At 44.7% G+C, this 20,671-nt stretch overlaps 1 protein-coding gene across 1 annotated transcript in view; it reads right to left on the bottom strand.

Moving 5' to 3' along the window:
• The window catches only part of bcas3 (BCAS3 microtubule associated cell migration factor), a 374,328-nt gene that overhangs the window by 260,832 nt on the left and 92,825 nt on the right, over nucleotides 1-20,671 (bottom strand). The window contains exon 15 of the mRNA XM_079271901.1: nucleotides 6,176-6,326. Within this exon, the coding sequence (XP_079128027.1) occupies nucleotides 6,176-6,326 (151 nt within the window). The remainder of the gene's footprint in view (nucleotides 1-6,175; nucleotides 6,327-20,671) is intronic.

The following is a 20,671-nucleotide window of genomic DNA, read 5'->3' on the forward strand; positions in this document are numbered from 1 at the left end:
CTTCATTTAAGACTCATCTTAAAAAGTCACCCGTTATTTCACATTCCTCCTTCAAAGCAAGGACCACTGAGGACACATACATACAAATAAAAGCTAGTGATAACAGCCTCATAGCAATAGTTGCATAAGAGTAATTGAAATGTTAAAATTTGAATTAGCATTCAGCAAATTAGCATTTTACAGCAGAATGACTGCAATGTAGACAGTATCAACTACAGACTATCAACTGCAGTGTCATAAAAAAATGATGCAGTGCTACAAAAACAGTCACTTTCTGAACACAAATGCTACTTTGCCAGAGTAAAGCACTTTGTTCTTTGTGGCTCTAAGTAAAGCTTTTAACACTAACCCTAACCCAGGCTGTCCGCTGGAAACGATTGTCTCATCAAGCAGCTTGGACTTTGATTAGAAATGTATTTGTGATGAAATCAAAAACAAATTTGGGCCAGAAGAAAAACCGTTAACCTCAAACAGTAATGGACACTGCCATTTAGTTGTAAGGGAATGTCATTTTTAGAGGACCAGACTGGAATAATTGCTGCACACCACATATATGGGTTATTATATTGAAATAATTGAAGTTTTAGTGTAAAATCTGAATGTCAAATTGCACACTGCTGAGAATAAAACCAAAGAATAAGGTCATGTTGAGAAAATTGTCCACCATAGTGAGCTGTTTGTTTTTAACACGGAGTAGAAAAAGGCTGCCCAGTTGTGCGATGCACTGCCTGATCCAGCAGGTTTGATGGAGAAGAATCTCACACAGGGCAGTGGCATGTTTGGAAACATGAGCTCAACATTGTCAGTGGAGTAGAAGGGCTGTGAGACGGTGAGTGGGTGTGTTACTGAGAAGAGGCAGAGAAAGAGGAAGGAGAGGGTGGGGAGGGAGGGGGTGGCGGCATAATCAACCTGTGAGGGCGACGACCCCACTCCCAGAGAATAATCGTTCACACATTCATCTCTTAACCCGTTGGCCCTAATAGCAGCTCCGCCTGGGCCATTAAAACAGGAGGGAAGTGAGGTGATTTGTGCAAATGGTTTAGTCTCGCTGCCATGTGACGTTGGGCATTCTTAAAGCTCCTTTCTATCTGCGGCCTCAGTGAGGACAATGGCTCCAGCACTGGGCTGCCTCACACATACATACGTATTACAGTAATCTGAGGGCACATCTGCAGCAGGTCACAGGGTTTCATCCGTTTGCTTGCTGTTGTCTTTGTCGTTACCTCGCCTGCACTCCGTCATGAGCAGGATTTGCTCAAAGGGTGGTGTTGTGTTTTACTGTGCGACAATCTTTCCATTTGGATTTTCATTTGTCTGTATTAAAATCTGATTGTGTGTAGATTGGATAAGTGTGCAATAGTTTGTCTGCCTACAAATCCCAAATGTATCACTCTCAGGCATGTTGACAAGTTAAATCCTCATACTAGTCCGGTGACTGGAGGGACAAGTAGACTGTCCTTGGCGCTGACTGTTTGAATGATTCTCTCTTAATCTTTTTCACAGATTGAGTTCTGACGGTGACATTTCACCGGGAGATAATCTTTAGATTTGTTGAGCAAATGTCTTTTGTTCTTTGCGATTTAATTCATCAGGGGCCAACCTTCTACCGAACTTGGCTGAGGGGAAGCCAGAGGCCGAGCCAGAGCCGACACTCCTCTCCCTGTTCAGGAGACTCTCAGGAGAAGATTTGAGGACTAGCAGAAGCTTGGCTGTGATCCTCCACTCTCTGACCTGGCCTCGTCCGGAGGGGGGGGGGGGGGGGGGGGGGTTATCAGGCGGGTGCAGAGCCACATCCGCCTCTGCCTCCCTTCGACAGGGGGAGAACACCAAAATCTAAATTCAAAGAGGAGGGGGCTCTGCATGAACTTGTTGAGGTTTTCTTTGAAGTTAAAAATGTGAGGCAACCGGAGATAAAACGGCAGCATTTTGCACAATTATGGTCTGTAGGCATGCTGGGGTCTATGACGGTATCCTCCCAGTGAGCCTGGTCACACAAAGGGGGGTAAAAGCCTCATCAACGTGTGTGTGTGTGTGTGTGTGTGTGTGTGTGTGTGGCACACGGCACAGTGCACACAAAGACAGCCTGGTAGGGAATGTAGGTTAAGCAGCTGGTGTGTTCCTCTGCCGTCCTGCCAACAGGGATCTGCCCGTACAGGTGTATATACAGCTGCCGGACGCTCCTCTCCCTCTCCATCTCTCTACCCCCCACACACACACACACGCACACACACACACGCACACACACGCACACACAGACAGACAGATGGTGCCTGGGTACTCCTGTGCAAGTATAGCGTGAAATCATATGATATCACCCCCCACTCTAGGGGCCAAACCTGTTGCTTCACTCAGTGTGTGTGTGTGTGTGTGTTTTTGGTGTATTGGTGCAGCCGTGTGCACGCAGGAGCCGACCGCACAGCTGCATGTCCTGATGCATTAATACTGAAGCATTCTCTGGCCCATACCAGGCCTGCTCATACAGAGCCGGCACAGCTGTTTGAGGTGTTTCAGGTATAATGGGCGGGAAATGTGGCATATTGGCAGAATTCTAACTGTCTACCTCCTGCTCCATAGGGTTAATGCAATCCTTTCAGATTTCCTTCATTTTCAGGCTGGTTGAGTGGATTTGGAGCTATAGTCGTGGTTAAACGTGAAACTCATTCCGCAGTGAGGTTGGAAGGAGATATATATGTTTCTAAAATGTCTGTTTTCACTGCTCAAGCAGTTTGCCATCCTGGATAAATCCTTTAAAAGTCTATTGCGGTCAGCATCTCTCTGAAATCGCTCGTTCTTTTCCCAAATACTAGATCATATTTATTTGGTGAGTGCAGTTAGTGACAGTGTGGGCGCCATGGTAACGTAGCTCTGACAGCTTGACGGAGTAGAAGCGCGGGCGTGGCTTAGTGAAAGGCAAATTATTCTTTAAAATGATTATAAACACATCAATGAGCCACAGTGGTTAACTGGCTGACCTTCATCACCATCAACGCACGCACTGTAGATTACTTGACTCAGTCTCATGTACACCATCCTGCTGCCACACACATTCAGTAGAGCACCTAATGCGGTTAATAATATATTCCCCAACACATGCACTGGTTCCTCCCATTCGAGTAACGTTTGTTAAAACTGCAGTGACCGGCTGTTTCCAGAAAAAACACTGACTTGGCAAATGATCAGATACATGTTGTTTAAATTTGATCATATACGTCTGCCCTAAAATAAATGCTGCCTTCATGGAAGATATTGAACAATGTTCACTTCTTATTGTGTTCCGGTTAAGGTGTGCTGTGTTATCATGAGAGGTGTTTCTGGTATTTAGTCTACCATCACTGATATAACTCTCCACAGAGAGTGAGCCAGAGATACATAGAAATGAACACTTTGTTGGTGTTGGTCTTCTCATTGAATTTGTTGGCAGTAAAAACAATTAGAATACATCCAGCAAAGCAAGTATCTTCATGTTGAACTAAAGATCCATCGAAGGAGATGATGTGTTCTTCTCTATTGAAGGTTAATATCAAGGATTACCACCTACAGTAAGTCATGAAAGCTTCTACATTCACCGTTGTGACCTGCAAATAGCAGTCTAACAGCAGCCTGTAGAGAGATCCCTCTGGCATACAGCTGCAGACCTTTATTATATTTCCTCTAGCTCACCCTGTAGAGCGATCGACTGCGGCCCACGGGCCTGTGCTGCGTGTCCTCCGCTCGCTCTCTTCCCCCTTCACTGTCATTCTGCAGCTGCACTAATAAAGGCCACAAAAGCCCGAAAATAAATGGCACAAAACACAAGAAGTAAAAGGGTGTCAACTATATTACTCGCTAATAACTTCCACCAACACAAATACTTGTGTAGCATAGCGTATTAGACTCTTTCAAGTAATGAACGTCAACATCAAATGTCTGGATAATATTTGGTAGTTCCTGATTTAAGAAAAATAAGTCTGCCAATTTCAGAAGAGATTTTATTGAGGTAATGGGTTTTGTTAATATACGTATCTTAATATGAATGTATTAAAAAATATATTGCTGTGGTGTCAAATAGTTTTAATATCATATTGTCACTAGTATCAAAGGGTATCCTGTAAACAATACCCTGCCCCTTATTGCACAGTAATAATGAAATTGACAAATATCAAATAGGCACTTGGCAAAAAAAGAATAGAAATGAAATATTATTACTGCTCACCACCAAAGATGGAGGCCGTATAATGAAAGCATTATAAAACCAGTGTGCAGTCGTACTTACAACTGAAGAAAAGAATAGAAAAAGCATAGATCGGTCAACAAATATAAAAGAGCAATTTCAGTATAGAATGGAGACAATAAAAAACACCATTGCAAAAACAAACAAAGCTTTCAGATTAAAAATAAAGATTGTAAAAAACAGCCCATTTTGAATGAACATAAGAAGTGATAATTGTAATTGAACCTGAAGCGTCTTTTAAATAAAAAGCATCCAGCGACACTGTATGACGTTAAACAATACAGCTGCTAAACCAAATGCAAACCACCAGTATCCAGCGGTCACGATAAATACACCGAAGCACGGCACCGCAGTAGCCCATAAGCAAAAATACCTCCCATAAACCAAATGAACTCTGCAAGTCACCTTAATGATTTGTAAAGTGGCCCGATGTCCATGTTGGTCTCTATTTTTACCCTCAAGGCTCACTGATCAAATATCACGGGGAATAAATCCCTCGCCGTCTGCTGGAATCATTATGGCATTTACCATTCAAACAGGACATGAAAATGACATTTAAATGAAAATATTAAAATCTCCCCATATTTGTGGAGCCACCTGTACTGTATGTAAATGCGTTAGCAAAGGCCTGAAGTCCGCATGTGTGTTCTGCTTCATTACCCTATGCAAAAAAGTGGTGGCCTGAGACAAAAGAAGTCCAAGAGCATCAGCTGCATGTGAGAGGAAAAGCTTTGGCCTCGACAGGGCTGCTGTTGACACAATACAGTGTTTTTACAATATGATTAATGGAAAAAGACAGCGAATCACAGGCTGAAGTCAAGGATGTAATACAGTGTGATTTGAATGTTCCTCAACAGTGGCCAAACTGTAAATATAGTAGAGTTTGTGAGGTTGCCAAGAACTCTTTTACACATGTTAAGGCTTTAACTTGAAGACTCTGTGGTGCATTGTACCTGGATTATTTTACAAAAGCTTGAAAATGACCACAATGACGAAAGATGAGTCTAATTCATCATTATATATATTATATATATATATATATATATATATCATATATATATATATATATATATATATATATATATATATATATATATGATATATATATATATATAAAATATATATAAGTTACTTTTAATAGTACTGTATACAGAGATAACATGAGGTAAAATGTTACTCTTTTGGATAAATCTTTTCTTTCTCTTGTATTTCCATACAACAGAAATAAGGAAACACTTGTTCATTTGTAGGCGGTTAATAAACTATATATATAATTGCGTAGTACACAATATAATGTAGTTTTAAGCAGATATAAGAACATTCAGATATAAGTAGATATATGAACAGTCTAATTGTTTTATGTATATATGTTTATACAAATATATACAGTCACAATTTGTATAGAAATATAATTGGGACTGGTGTAATAAAAAGACAATGAGTGACTGTCAATATAACCTGATTATACTGTGTTGTCATCATTCATTAACTGTTACAATCATTGACAAACACAATAAATAACACAACAAGCAATAATCTGTGTCTCTGCTTACAGCTACATTGTGGTGTATTATAATGATGTATTAAGTGTATAAAGCTGGCCTATAAATGCTCAGTATGGGGGTTGAAGTGAAGACGAACCCTCCAGAGGAGATCAGTGCAGTGACATGTCCCACGAAGTCAGGGATTCTGTGATGGGATCATGATTGTATCTGCAAACGGATGTTCTGATACAGTTTTGCTGTTGTTAATCGTGGCCTCCATTTGCTGCAATTCATTAAGAATCTTTTGATTCTCCGCTCACCGTGGAGGCATGAGAGAGAAGCAAAGTTCTCTTCAAGAATTCAGGGTTATATATACAATACAATATACAAACGATAATTTTGGGGGTGAAGTATTCGTTGGAACTGGACTTCCTGTGCAGAACAAAAGCTTAGACGTGCGTGTGTGTGACGTGCTACCTACCCGGAGCGCTTGGTGATGGTGCCCAGGGTCATGGGCTGCTTGATCTGAGCCAGAGGCAGCACCACAGTGAGGCTGGGCAGCGGGGACAGACGCGGGTTCCCCATGTTGTTATTGGTGAAGTTGTTGTATGAATCCTGGCTGCTCAGCTTGGCTGGAAACACACAGAAATGCAGGATTATTAAAAGTATTTTCAGTACTGGATGTTCCATGGACAGCAAGGTCAGCGAAATCTCCTTTTGAATGATTTGCAGTGGAACATAACAGACAAATATGTCAATCAAGAGCCTTCTCAGGAAATGTTGGCAGAATACAGAGAATTCAATTGTGAATGCTGGTACAGCATTTTATACATAATTCATTGGTTCCTTTTCCAGCTTTACACATGTTAATTCTCTGCGTGGCTCAGTTTGAATGAAATGAAACCTCACTTTATCGGTCACTCACTCCAAAGTGCTGACTAGGCATTCAGCAGACAACCAGAAGACCTTGTTTAGAATATGGAAACACCTTTCTTTCCAAGAAAAAAAGCCTTGTTTCAAGTCTGTGTGATCTTATATTTATCATATTTATTTTCTCTCACACACACACGCACGCACGCACACACACACACACACACACACACACACACACACACACACACACACACACACACACACACACACACACACACACACACACACACACACACACACACACACACACACACACACACACACACACACACACACACGCGCACACACACACACACACACACACAGGTTCAAGGCCTCCTGCGGAATGATTGGAAATAACCAGCTCAAGATGCTGCATTACAAATGCCCTAGCTGCTGCTCGTGCCTGGCAGTCTGTTAATCAAGGCCAATCAACAGGCCCTACACACGGGTTCAAAACACACACACACACACACACACACACAGACGATCCAAAGACACACATCTCATCTCACATATCTCATGCAGCTCCAGCCAAACATAATCAGAGCATGTCAAAGGGCTTCTTAAAGGCCTGACGAACTTCAGCAGCGCCGTCAGGAGACACTATTTAACTCAACGCATTCAGTCAGCCTCCGTCCTGCTGGAGGGAACACATTTCAACACCATTTATTTGCAAGGCAGGCGAGATCATCTCTGTTGTGTGCATGTTGGGTAAATATATGACAGATTGAATAGCTTGCTTCTTGCTACGTTTTAACAACAGTCAGCCAAGTTCAGTTGGCGCTGAAATGATCAAAAATCGATTTGGTGTCACTGGAACTACTTTCTACTGGGGAAGTAGTGGAAGCAGTGTCATGTTTTTTTCTTTTAAATGCATTATATCACTATTATAATACAATGGGAAAAGAAACAGTCCCATAGAAACATTGCACTATAGGGGAGGAGAAATGCGGATGAACAAACAAACATGTCCATGTAATCCTGTGACAATAGCTACAACAAAACAAGTGTACCCTGCTGGGCAGCCCAAGGAAAATTTCAAGTTCAAGTGCTTTCAAAAGAAATAAAGAGCAAACCTGTGGGTGCACCACAATACGCTCACTGAATGTTTTCCTTGTTCCATTTGTTGCCTTAATAGATGAGTGACAGCCGCGCAACACAAAGGAATGAAAAGGAGGGAGGGGGGACACGGAGACAAAGAAAACAAGGCGGACATCAAAGGTTACAATAAAGGTAGAGGAGGAGAGTGCCTGGTCATTATTTGGAAGGAGCGATCAAGAGGAGGCTGAATGCGAGCGGAAAGGGACTGCTGAGTGTTTTGGTCCAGTCTTTTAGATCATTAACGTGGAGTTCTGAGTTTCATTAGTCCTGCCAAACCTCTGCTTTGTGGTCCTCTAAAGGGCTGTCTTTTAGACCTCCGCTGGCCTACAATGCCACGTGACCTTCTGAGGGGGGAGAGGAGACCATTACACAAACCTGTCCTTCATTTCCTTCTGCTCCTCTTGGTAAGACTAACAGAGGTCTGTACCAGGGCAGCTCCTGAAAGCCCTTCACATTTCAAAAGTGCTACACCCCCCCAAAGCCTGGGCGGCCACCTTTTGTGTTGAGGGGAGAGGGCGGACCAGAGAAAAAAAATCTGGACAGGAAGCAGCCTGAAAAGCCATAATGGTGCTTCACCTAAGAGGGGAGGGTGAGGATTGGGGGTGTCGATGAATTTAGCATCCTCATTCAAAATGGACATTTCACTTTTGCTCCACTGTATTATTAGCGGTCACCCCCCCCCCCCCCCCCCCATGGATCCAGCAGGGACGGCTGAGAGACAGACAGCAGGGACGGCTGAGAGACAGACAGCTCGGATGGCTGAGAGACAGACAGCAGGGACGGCTGACAGACAGCAGGGACGGCTGAGAGACAGACAGCTCGGATGGCTGAGAGACAGACAGCAGGGACGGCTGAGAGACAAACAGCAGGGACGGCTGAGAGACAGACAGCAGGAACGGCTGAGAGACAGACAGCTCGGATGGCTGAGAGACAGACAGCAGGGACGGCTGAGAGACAGACAGCAGGGACGGCTGAGAGACAGACAGCAGGGACGGCTGAGAGACAGACAGCATGGACGGCTGAGAGACAGACAGCTCGGACGGCTGAGAGACAGACAGCATGGACGGCTGAGAGACAGACAGCATGGACGGCTGAGAGACAGACAGCAGGGACGGCTGAGAGACAAACAGCATGGACGGCTGAGAGACAGACAGCATGGACGGCTGAGAGACAGACAGCATGGACGGCTGAGAGACAGACAGCATGGACGGCTGAGAGACAGACAGCATGGACGGCTGAGAGACAGACAGCATGGACGGCTGAGAGACAGACAGCATGGACGGCTGAGAGACAGACAGCAGGGACGGCTGAGAGACAAACAGCATGGATGGCTGAGAGACAGACAGCATGGACGGCTGAGAGACAGACAGCATGGACGGCTGACAGACAGCAGGCACGGCTGAGAGACAGACAGCATGGACGGCTGAGAGACAGACAGCTCGGACGGCTGAGAGACAGACAGCATGGACGGCTGAGAGACAGACAGCATGGACGGCTGAGAGACAGACAGCATGGACGGCTAAGAGACAGACAGCTCGGACGGCTGAGAGACAGACAGGTCGGCTGGCTGAGAGACAGACAGCAGGGACGGCTGAGAGACAGACAGCATGGACGGCTGAGAGACAGACAGCATGGACGGCTAAGAGACAGACAGCTCGGACGGCTGAGAGACAGACAGGTCGGCTGGCTGAGAGACAGACAGCAGGGACGGCTGAGAGACAGACAGCAGGGACGGCTGAGAGACAGACAGCTCGGACGGCTGAGAGACAGACAGCTCGGACAGCTGAGAGACAGACAGCATGGACGGCTGAGAGACAGACAGCATGGACGGCTGAGAGACAGACAGCATGGACGGCTAAGAGACAGACAGCTCGGACGGCTGAGAGACAGACAGCATGGACGGCTGAGAGACAGACAGGTCGGCTGGCTGAGAGACAGACAGCAGGGACGGCTGAGAGACAGACAGCAGGGACGGCTGAGAGACAGACAGCTCGGACGGCTGAGAGACAGACAGCTCGGACGGCTGAGAGACAGACAGCTCGGACGACTGAGAGACAGACAGCATGGACGGCTGAGAGACAGACAGCTCGGACGGCTGAGAGACAGACGGCTGAGAGACAGACAGCAGGGACGGCTGAGAGACAGACAGCATGGACGGCTGAGAGACAGACAGCAGGGACGGCTGAGAGACAGACAGCAGGGACGGCTGAGAGACAGACAGCATGGACGGCTGAGAGACAGACAGCATGGACGGCTGAGAGACAGACAGCATGGACGGCTGATAGACAGACAGCATGGACGGCTGAGAGACAGACAGCATGGACGGCTGAGAGACAGACAGCAGGGACGGCTGAGAGACAGACAGCATGGACGGCTGAGAGACAGAGCATGGATGGCTGAGAGACAGACAGCATGGACGGCTGAGAGACAGACAGCATGGACGGCTGAGAGACAGACAGCAGGGACGGCTGAGAGACAGACAGCATGGACGGCTGAGAGACAGACAGCAGGGACGGCTGAGAGACAGACAGCAGGGACGGCTGAGAGACAGACAGCATGGACGGCTGAGAGACAGACAGCATGGACGGCTAAGAGACAGACAGCATGGACGGCTGAGAGACAGACAGCATGGACGGCTGAGAGACAGACAGCATGGACGGCTGAGAGACAGACAGCAGGGACGGCTGAGAGACAGACAGCATGGACGGCTGAGAGACAGACAGCAGGGACGGCTGAGAGACAGACAGCAGGGACGGCTGAGAGACAGACAGCATGGACGGCTGAGAGACAGAGCATGGACGGCTGAGAGACAGAGCATGGATGGCTGAGAGACAGACAGCAGGGACGGCTGAGAGACAGACAGCATGGACGGCTGAGAGACAGACAGCATGGACGGCTGAGAGACAGACAGCATGGACGGCTGAGAGACAGACAGCAGGGACGGCTGAGAGACAGACAGCATGGACGGCTGAGAGACAGACAGCATGGACGGCTGAGAGACAGACAGCATGGACGGCTGAGAGACAGACAGCATGGACGGCTGAGAGACAGACAGCATGGACGGCTGAGAGACAGACAGCAGGGATGCTGTGTAACGTGCATGTTTGTGTAGGCGGGGAGTTGTTGACGGACTGAGTAAAGGTACGGACGGAATTGATCAAGACAAGGTTCAGCGTCATCACGCAGAAGTTGAACTTTTATCAACTTTCATAAAGTCTACATAATAAAGTGTAAAATGTTTTATGTTTTTTTCTTCACGCTACAAACAGTGGCAGTGCAAAAGACACATGAACAGAGATATGTCATAACACAGTGGACATCTGAATGGCATCTGTGTTGCTCACCGGTTTGTCTTCAGTCAAAGAGATCTAAAATTGATGAATCAGAAATGGGAAAACTGAAAAGTTGCAATAACTTTGTGTTAATTTTGTTGTTATGGTTTCATTGTTCCTGTGTTTTAGTTTTCAGTTCTATTGTAGATCAAATGGATATGAGTGTCAATCATTAATGAGTCCAGTTCAGACAAATGATGGCAATGATTAAGATGGTGCTGCTGATGATATAAAGAGTTATTGTCACTTCCTCAGGAGTAAGAGCAGTGGGTAAGGATGGCTGTTAAATGCCATCCTGTGAAAATGCACTTGTTTGCTGTTATTTTCATAGAGAGAGTGGTGGAGCAGACATATGCAAACGAGGGATTAAGGGCGTGTCTACAACCATGTATGGCTGACAGTGGGAGTGACAATCAGGCCTGTGCATGTGTCCATCATTTTACAAAGAACCATGTGCTTTATAAAACAGACAAAAAGAGTGTGCATATAGGTTTACACTTAGAAGAGATTTAAAATGTAGAATTTACATTTAGAGTTAGATATTATTGATCCCATTCAGGTTGGAGCCAAAGAGACACCGAAATACATGGAGCAGAAAATCGAGTCTGAATAGTAAAGAGCTGTTGCCATATTCATCACCATCTGTTATCTTCACTGCAACATCATTACGACCAGTTGTGTTGGAGCTTTGTTTCTTCTTTTAAATGACCTGTTGGAATGTAACTGTGGAGACGTGTTGCATGTCCTCAGCTATCGCTGCACTGTCAGGGTGTTAATTGTATCAAATCAAAACTGAAAACTGAAATCAAAATGAATCATTCATCAAATGAATCAAAACTGAAAAACAGTCTTTGCTCAAAACAGGTGAGAGGAAGCCAGAGAGAGCGAGAGCACGAGAGAGAGCGAGAGAGAGCGAGAGAGCGAGAGAGAGCGAGAGAGAGAGAGAGAGAGCGAGAGAGAGAGAGCGAGAGGGCGAGAGAGAGAGAGAGAGAGCGAGAGAGAGAGAGCGCGAGAGAGAGAGCGAGAGAGAGAGAGCGAGAGAGAGAGAGCGAGAGAGAGAGAGCGAGAGAGAGAGAGAGAGAGAGAGAGAGAGAGAGAGAGAGAGAGAGCGAGAGAGAGAGAGAGAGAGAGAGAGCGCAAGAGCGAGAGAGAGCGAGAGAGAGAGAGAGAGAGAGAGAGAGCGAGAGAGAGAGAGAGCGAGAGAGAGAGCGAGAGAGAGAGAGAGAGAGCAAGAGAGAGAGCGAGAGAGAGAGCGAGAGAGAGCGAGAGAGAGAGCGAGAGAGAGAGCGAGAGAGAGAGAGAGAGAGCGAGAGAGAGAGCGAGAGAGAGCGAGAGAGAGAGCGAGAGAGAGAGAGAGAGAGAGAGAGAGCGAGAGAGAGAGAGAGAGAGAGAGAGAGCGAGAGAGAGAGCGAGAGAGAGAGCGAGAGAGAGCGAGAGAGAGAGAGAGAGAGAGAGAGAGAGAGAGAGAAGAGAGAGAGAGAGAGAGAGAGAGAGCGAGAGAGAGAGAGAGAGAGAGAGCGAGAGAGAGAGAGAAGAGAGAGAGAGAGAGAGCGAGAGGAGAGCGAGAGAGAGAGAGAGAGAGAGAGAGAGAGAGAGAGAGCGAGAGAGAGCGAGAGAGAGAGAGAGAGAGAGAGAGCGAGAGAGAGAGAGAGAGAGAGAGAGCGAGAGAGAGAGCGAGAGAGAGAGAGCGAGAGAGCAACAGAGAGCTAGACAGATGAGAAGCGTCTGGCAGAAAGATACTCTCGACGGAGGCCATGATTTGATGAATGACCGGGGCGTGATGTGCCCAAGCACTGATACATGACATCCCCATGGAAAGAAGATCCATCAATGCAAATCTAGCTCCGTCGCCGTCGTCTAGAGAGAAACTCTGACCCTGCCAAAAAGTCACACTGTCATCTGACCCCCGTCTCTCTTTCTCCCTTAATCCAACCATCCATCCAGCTCTCCTCATCCATCCGTCCACCCATCGCTCCCTGTCTCAACAGTATTTGCATTCTCTTCTCGCATTAAGCCTCTCACTCTGTCCTTGGCGCTCTTTCTCTCTCTCCTCAGCCGCTCCGTGTCACGCTGTCTCGTGTTTCTCTCCCCTCTCTTAATACCCAATTTGCATCCGATACAAGCAGGAGGCTTCCAATGAGGAGCCGACGTGCGAAAGGACAAGCTCTGAAGACTGTGTGTGTCCACACGGACACTGTGTCTTATTTGAATTGTTTTGCCAGAGAGGATATTTCAGTCAAAGGGAATGAAAAGTGGACAGGAGAGGAGCCGGGTTAGGAGGCAGCAGGTTAGGCAGGTGACATGTTGAGCGATGCTCTGGGAATAAGTAGACCTTGGACCTGAGGATGATATTGCAGCTGTAAGACGCAGGGGGAGAGAAAGGGAGGGAGGCTGAGTACGGAAGACAAGAATCAAAATGTCTCCGCAAGGGAATACTTTTATGGTTTTGACTAGACTTCTGAAGATATTTTTGGATTGAAGTTTAACGGCCAAAAAGATAACACGTCTTACTAAATGGAGATCCAATAGCTGTAAAGACTGTACCAGCGTCATACAACTGGACTCTTGCCAGAGTGTAAAATCTCTGCAACAGCATCTAATTCATGGATCATTAAAAGTAAAACTCCTCTGAGTTCCGTAAACAATCAGTGAGGGTGTCAGAGTGTCAGAACTGTTGGTTCCAAGGGCAGAACTCTGACAGTGGAATGACTTTTCAGGTCAAACGTCTGTAGACAGGAAAACTCCCACAAACTGTCCTCGCACTGTTCTTCAGACGAAACATGATTCATTGCAACAATATCAAATGCAGTGGAAACGGCTTATAGTGATCAAAACGCTCGGGAATCATTCCTACACAAATGCTGTTCTATTATTATGCGCATGTAATCAGGTAATCTGCTGATAATGTTCATTTGGGGTCCTTTCATACATGACAACATACAGACAAAATGTAAAACTGTGGGCATACTTTTTAGTTTTTTTACTCCATGATATTGGATCTGAAGAACAGCAGCTTGACACTGACAGCCTGCGCTTTATTGTCCTGCCTGTTAAAGTTACTGTGAGGAGCTTTTAACTGGTTAAGAAACTGTCTCAGTCATCCTGATAATAATACCGATGCCTCTATATGACCGACACAGTTACAGATCTGCTATTTCCATATAGATGTTCTTAATGCTTGTCAGTTCACCAGAAACTCTGCTCAGACTCCAGCAGGGCCTCCATAAGAGACCGGTCCACCATGGACAGACCCAGATCCGGCTTCACTGCAGCCTTCGACCTGCAGTTAGGAGCTCCGGCGGGAAGAGGAGAGCTCAGCTCCCGGCAACAGTGTCTCCTCCTCCGGCCAGGAGCAGAACTTCTCCTCACTGCTGCAGACCCAGGCCGTACTGCAGGGAAGCGAGGCACAGGAGAACCAGAACCAGGACTGAGAGGTGCAGACTGTCAGACCCTGCTGCAGTAAAATGAGAGGCTCTGTAAATGGACTCTGGTGCTTGGAAACACTACCAATTCTGTCCACAGGGACTGCAAAAATCACCACAGAATGAAAGTTCCTTGTAGAAGCTTTGAAAGTGTAGAAATACAGTGAAACCAGAGCCACGCTGTGGCTTAGTTACCTCTTGGCACTACCGAAGGTACTGTTGTAAACAGCACAATACCGTTTTAGGCTATAGCTTTGTAATAATTTGAACTATAGTAAGCTATATTTTATATATATTACTGTGCTGTATAATAGTGTATTTGAACTAAACACATTACAGTCATTTAATTTGCACAGTGCTGTAATTTGAAGTGTTTAAGACTCCTCTACTGTACTTTGGAACAGTCAATGAAATTCATTATTTTATATTCATGTAATGAATACAGAAATGTCAATTCGATGGTAATCTGCATAAGAAATAAAGATTATCAAAAACAAAATTGCTTTTAACAATCTGATAGTGATCAATTTGATCAATAATTTGTTCCAATAATCCGATGGTCTGGTGACCGAAAGCTCGGCTTTACTTTTTCATACTTGCAGGAATGAGGAGCCTTCCTTCTCCCTGAAGCAAATTCCCAATAACTATTGTTATAAATAATGAAATAATGTTTATTCTTGACTGGTCAAGCGTGTTACATTAAAATACCGGCTGTGTTGAGTAACCCCGTGTCACACGGTAAGTGAAGGTCAAAATCTCAATACTTTGGCACCGAAATATAAGGACAGTAATATGTCCTCAGCATGAAGTTGTCCTGTAACAAAAGCAAGCACTGGATTATTGGTTTGATTATCCGTTTTTCTTTTTCATTTTGAAGTATGCCCCTTTTATACAGTACGCACCCCTTTACGTGAATGTCTGAATAAGAGCCGGAGTTATTTGCCCATGAAAGCTTTACCTACATGTGAGCAAACAGATCCTAAAGGAGAGTCCGAACCCGCAGGCCTGCTTAGTTGCAGAACAAGAAATGGAAGAACAGACTGAGCGGCTCTGGTCTGCGCTGCCTTTGTCAAAGTTGAAAGTGGTAATAAAGTTGTCTGTTTTGGTGCCTCGGAGCCTCCCTGTTGTTGCATAATAACGTCTGCAACATGATTGGTTGGTGACAGAAAAAACAACCTCCAGAAAAAGATGACGCCGATTTTCCGAAGCGTATAATTCACGTTCTGTGTGAGAGTACTCTAAAACATAAGTTTGAAAATATAGGTTGACTTGAAAATAATTGCACGAAGAAAAAAAAAAAAAAAGAAGTAAATTGCAGAATACGTTTTGAAATCAATACGTCCTGTGGAAGGACTGATAACACACTCATTTCTTTAATATCAGAACTCTAGTCACACTCGTTCTAGTTACAGAACAATTACACAAATAACACCTGAATGCCAAAGAAAATATTATTTATTGAAGAAAATAGATGAAGCTAGAGATTCATGAAAAGTGCTGTTTTTATTCTATGATTTAAATCAGGGAATGTTAGATTGTAATGTTTATTTCTTATATCGTCTATTATTTGTGTTAAATATTTATTTGTTGATTTTTAAAAAAAGGGTGAAAACATGTCGATATAAAGTATCAAACACATTTTATATTGGTACTGAAACAAGCTGTATATTGGCACCAACATTTAAAGGCGTCACCACCGCTACTTAAAATAGTGTTTTGGTAACTGACCAACATCGGCAAAGCTCTATCAGTCGATCTCCACTTTCACCCATTTATTCCTTGATAGTCCAAGTTTCCCAGACATGTTAAAGGAGGGAGGGATGAAAGCAGGGGAGAGGAAGAAGTCTTTCTGTGCAGGAGGAGAAAGCTGTTCTGCCATCCCAGCTCCCCAAAGTATCATTATTAAAACACTCACTTCAAAAAGGGGGAGCAAAGAGAGGGAGAGAGAAAAAAACAAGGGCGGAGAAGAGACAGCGATGAACGCGGGGAGGAATAAAAAGGGTCCGACACAAAGGGGGAAGAAAAAGAGGAAGGAGCGCGGATCCCCCACTGGACAGAGTAAAAACAAATTAAAAGAGCCCTTATAAAACACAGATGCTGCAAAGAAAATAAACTTCACAAGATTTACTGTTTTGCAAAGGAATCGGAAGACTGGTGGAAAAGCCATCAGGTCTTTCCTCTCTCTCAGGTAACGTTGCGGGGGAGGGATCCATCTCCTCAGCTTTCCCTTTCCCCGCTCTCTTCTCTCTTTGTGCGCCGCTCCTGCTTGTCTGCTATTTCCAGCTGAAGCTCAGAGTCCAGGTCAGGCCTGTGTGAAAATGGCTTCCTGCCCGGTCCCCCGCTCCCAAACTGCACGCTAACGGGGGAGCTGTTATTAACAGCCCTATTTGGGAACATTTTTCTACAACGTTTTATATTTTCATTGACATTTCTCATGTCAGGGGGACACCCTACAACAGCAAAAGTACAAATAAAATCCCCAGGACAAGGTGTCTTTCTGATTTAAAGAGTGAAACATGCAGAATATGGCAACAAGCATGGTGCTCTCAGCAGTTTGTGCTGTAATGAAGAGGGGGCAAATACAGCAATACAGAGCATGTCTGCATGCTAAAACACCCATGCACACTTAAGACAAGCAACTCAAGCAGAAGAGGACAATCATCTGAAAGTAAAACACACACACACACACACACACACACACACACACACACACACACACACACACACACACACACACACACACACACACACACACACACACACACACACACACACACACACACACACACACACACACACAGCACCCTGAAATCAGATCTCCAAGTTTACAGCATGTCCGTATTTACACGGCTTCATCAGACAGGACTGAGTCACCGGCAAGAAGAGCTGGGTGGGGGTCACACAGCCCCACTGGATCAGATGACACTCACACCCCAACATTACGTGTGTGTGTGTGTGTGTGTGTGTGTGTGTGTGTGTGTGTGTGTGTGTGTGTGTGTGTGTGTGTGTTGCCATCATCTGATTTGGGTCAAGGAGCTAGTACCTCACAGTAAAGAGGGATGGGTTGTAGCTAATGATTGGATGTTTGGGAAAGCAGGAGAGGGTGGTGGGGTGGTGTGAGAGGGGGAGTGTGTTTGTGTGTGTGTGTTTGTGTTTGGGGGGGGGGGGCGTGATGTGCACACACACATCACAGACACTTACAAACCAATTTAGAGAGAGCAGGGGAGGGAGGGACAGTTGGAGCAAGACAGGCTGCATCAGATGGTTTGTGTTGTTTCTTTCAAATGTTCTCAATCAGAAAATGTAAATAAAATGTATGAGATATGGAATAAATGGCAAAAAGCAGACTAAAATTTGAGTCCACCAATAAATTAAAAGAAATCCAGATTCGGGTTAATTCGTAAAAAAAATAAATTAAAACAAATAAAAAATAGGCCAATGAAAGAAGAAAAAGATCCCAGACTTTTCAGAGAAGAACATGTAAAGAAGTGCTGACAATGTCTTATTTATATTATATATTTCTCCCCCTCTGATGCATGCTACTAAAGTGTGTGGCCTAAACACAAGGGGTATGCAACATGTGACGTTAATAACATTATGTTTATACATTTAAAAAAATGTAACGCAGGAAATCTTGAAACCCTACAGACATCACAATGTATGATATAGGATTGCACCAATATTAAACACATTTCATAAATATTGAAAATAACTGATTTTAAGTTGAATTCAGTATCTCTTGTTACTATTAGAACTTCTTGCTCTTACATCTGCACTGTATCTATTCTTTACTTACTGCAAACGGTTAGGCTCCAACTGAACACTTCACTTCTGTGTTGAAGTTGCTGTTTCCACATATATGTGGAGCCTAACCGTGTGCAGACCTCCTCTGTGCGCTGCACTCAGTACTTTTTGTCTTTGCCTGGACGTCCCTCTCCTGAGGACCTGAAGTATGACAATGCCTTCAAAGAGACCAGCAACCAGCATCAGAGACAAGGGGGAAAAAATAGAAGACACAACTAAATCATAATTTACCGGAACACAACACAAGGAAGTAATTGCATATTGCCTGTATAACACATGTATTACAAAACAAACACATTTGGTATTTCCAAGTATTCTTTTTCCATCTGAAACAAAATGACCTTCGTCATTACAAGTGATAACAACCAGATCAGCGTGAAGCCTCCTGAGTCCACCTCCCGCTCAGAGAGGAGATTGGCTGCATCCGTCAGTGTGTCTGGCTCTAAATGCTTCTCCTCTTAGAACCCAGTGGTCCGAAGGAGAGGAAACAATAAGGCCGGCAGAGAGGAGATGATAAGACGTCTGCGCCACTGTCCCAGCCTACTGACTGAGCGAATGAGCGACTGGATGAAGATGATGACTTCAAACTGGAACGTTGGGCATTTCCTTCATGATTAAATAATAGGATGCAGAGCTCAGTCCATTCGTTTCTTTAATGAGGTTGCTGTTTTGTTATTTGCTTTTATCACAGCAGCCCCGTCTTTTTTTACATCTACAGCAATAATCAAACATCCCGAGCCCTCGCTTGCTGCACACCACATCCGAAAACACACACACACACACACACACACACACACACACACACACACACACACATACTGCGGTCGCACATATAGATCTGGTTCGATGTCGCCATTTCAAAGGAACCCTGTTCTAATGCTGATTGACTGCAACAGAGAAAACACACGGGGCCCATTTGATCCAAATGTAGCCAGCAGAGTCTAAATGAAAGGTCTGTCAAACACACTTAGGCATGATCGGAATAAACAAGGACCAGGTGTTTTTTACAGGATCGAAGGTGTCTTCCTTTTTAAAAATGAAATCTATAATGTTGCTTTTACATGTCATGCTCAAAGACGGCTCGTGAATATTGCATATGCTTGAAGACAACATTGCATTTATCCTTGAATGTCTTGAGGAACGTCCTACCTTGTAGTATCGGTTTTATACAGTACACCCACCAACGATCAGTCAGTAGAAAATAAGGTGATATTTTGAATATATTTTGTAAACTGGAACTAATCAGGTTCCACAACTTGCCTACCGACCCGTGAAGCCTGACACCGGTGTAACGCTTCTACTTCCTTTAAGAAAGAAAAAGAATAAAGTGAAATGAGAGAAAAATAAAGCAAAGCAAGAAATGATGGGGACACTGCAGCAGCAGAACAAAGGTGGGATGTAAAACCTATTGATCTAGTGACAATGGCCTTCCATTGTCACTGGAACTTTGGCTTTTCAGAGCATGCACTTTTCACATGGTCGGCAATAAGCTTGAAGCCACAAGTGCCTTCTCTGTGTAATGGCAAGCCAGCTTTATTTCTTTATCTCTACCTTCCAATTTTGCAAATCAAATAATGATGAGTGCAGTGGCGGGCACCCAGTGATAAGAGGGTTTAGTGGTTGTGGAGATTGAGTTATTAGGGTTCGTGTAAAAAAAGGACAGAGGTCTCTGGCGGGGCCCAAACGCCGGCCTAGATTCATATTCCTCGCACTGTGTATTTTTGGTCGCTTTAAAAGCCCTAAAAGTACAGGGGAAGGCTAATTTTCAGAGTAAACAGCTTGTTCGATTGCAGTGTGGTTTTGCGCTGAGCTCTCCGTTTATTGACTCAAGCCGAGCTGGGCTCTGGCTGCTCTGCCGACCACAGGGAGAAGCCTGCCGACGGAGCCTGCAGCAAATACAAGCCGCTAACACTAGCTTACCTTTGATGGCACACAACTGTTAAATCAAATGTACTGAGTAATGTACAAAGCCTAATCCTCTCCACTCTACGGCAGGTTGAGGGGGGAAATGCTTTTAAAAGAACATCTGCTCCTTTTAGAAAGCTATTTGTCATTTCCTATTTCCTGCTGACCAACAATTTGTAGGTTCAATTATTAAGATATTTACTGAATGTGCTGCTGGACTATATGCGTCCAATGAAACATATTAATTATGAGAACCAAACACTGTGCTGAAGAAGAAACAAAAAAATACATTTTCAAAGCAGTTTAGAAAAATGTTAAATACAACAGATCTCCACTATCTCCACCACCTTTAACGTCTAAAGACAATAAAAAAGAGGACAGAAAATGCCCAAAAGACAAATACAAAGACAAATAAGAGGCCTCTATATTTAACAGAAACGTGTTCACACTGTCTCTTGAAAAACCTAACTCCTGAGGAGGGCTGCAAGTTGTTCTAGC

The sequence above is a fragment of the Melanostigma gelatinosum genome (assembly GCF_949748355.1).
Source record: "Melanostigma gelatinosum genome assembly, chromosome: 7".
Taxonomy (NCBI): domain Eukaryota; kingdom Metazoa; phylum Chordata; class Actinopteri; order Perciformes; family Zoarcidae; genus Melanostigma; species Melanostigma gelatinosum.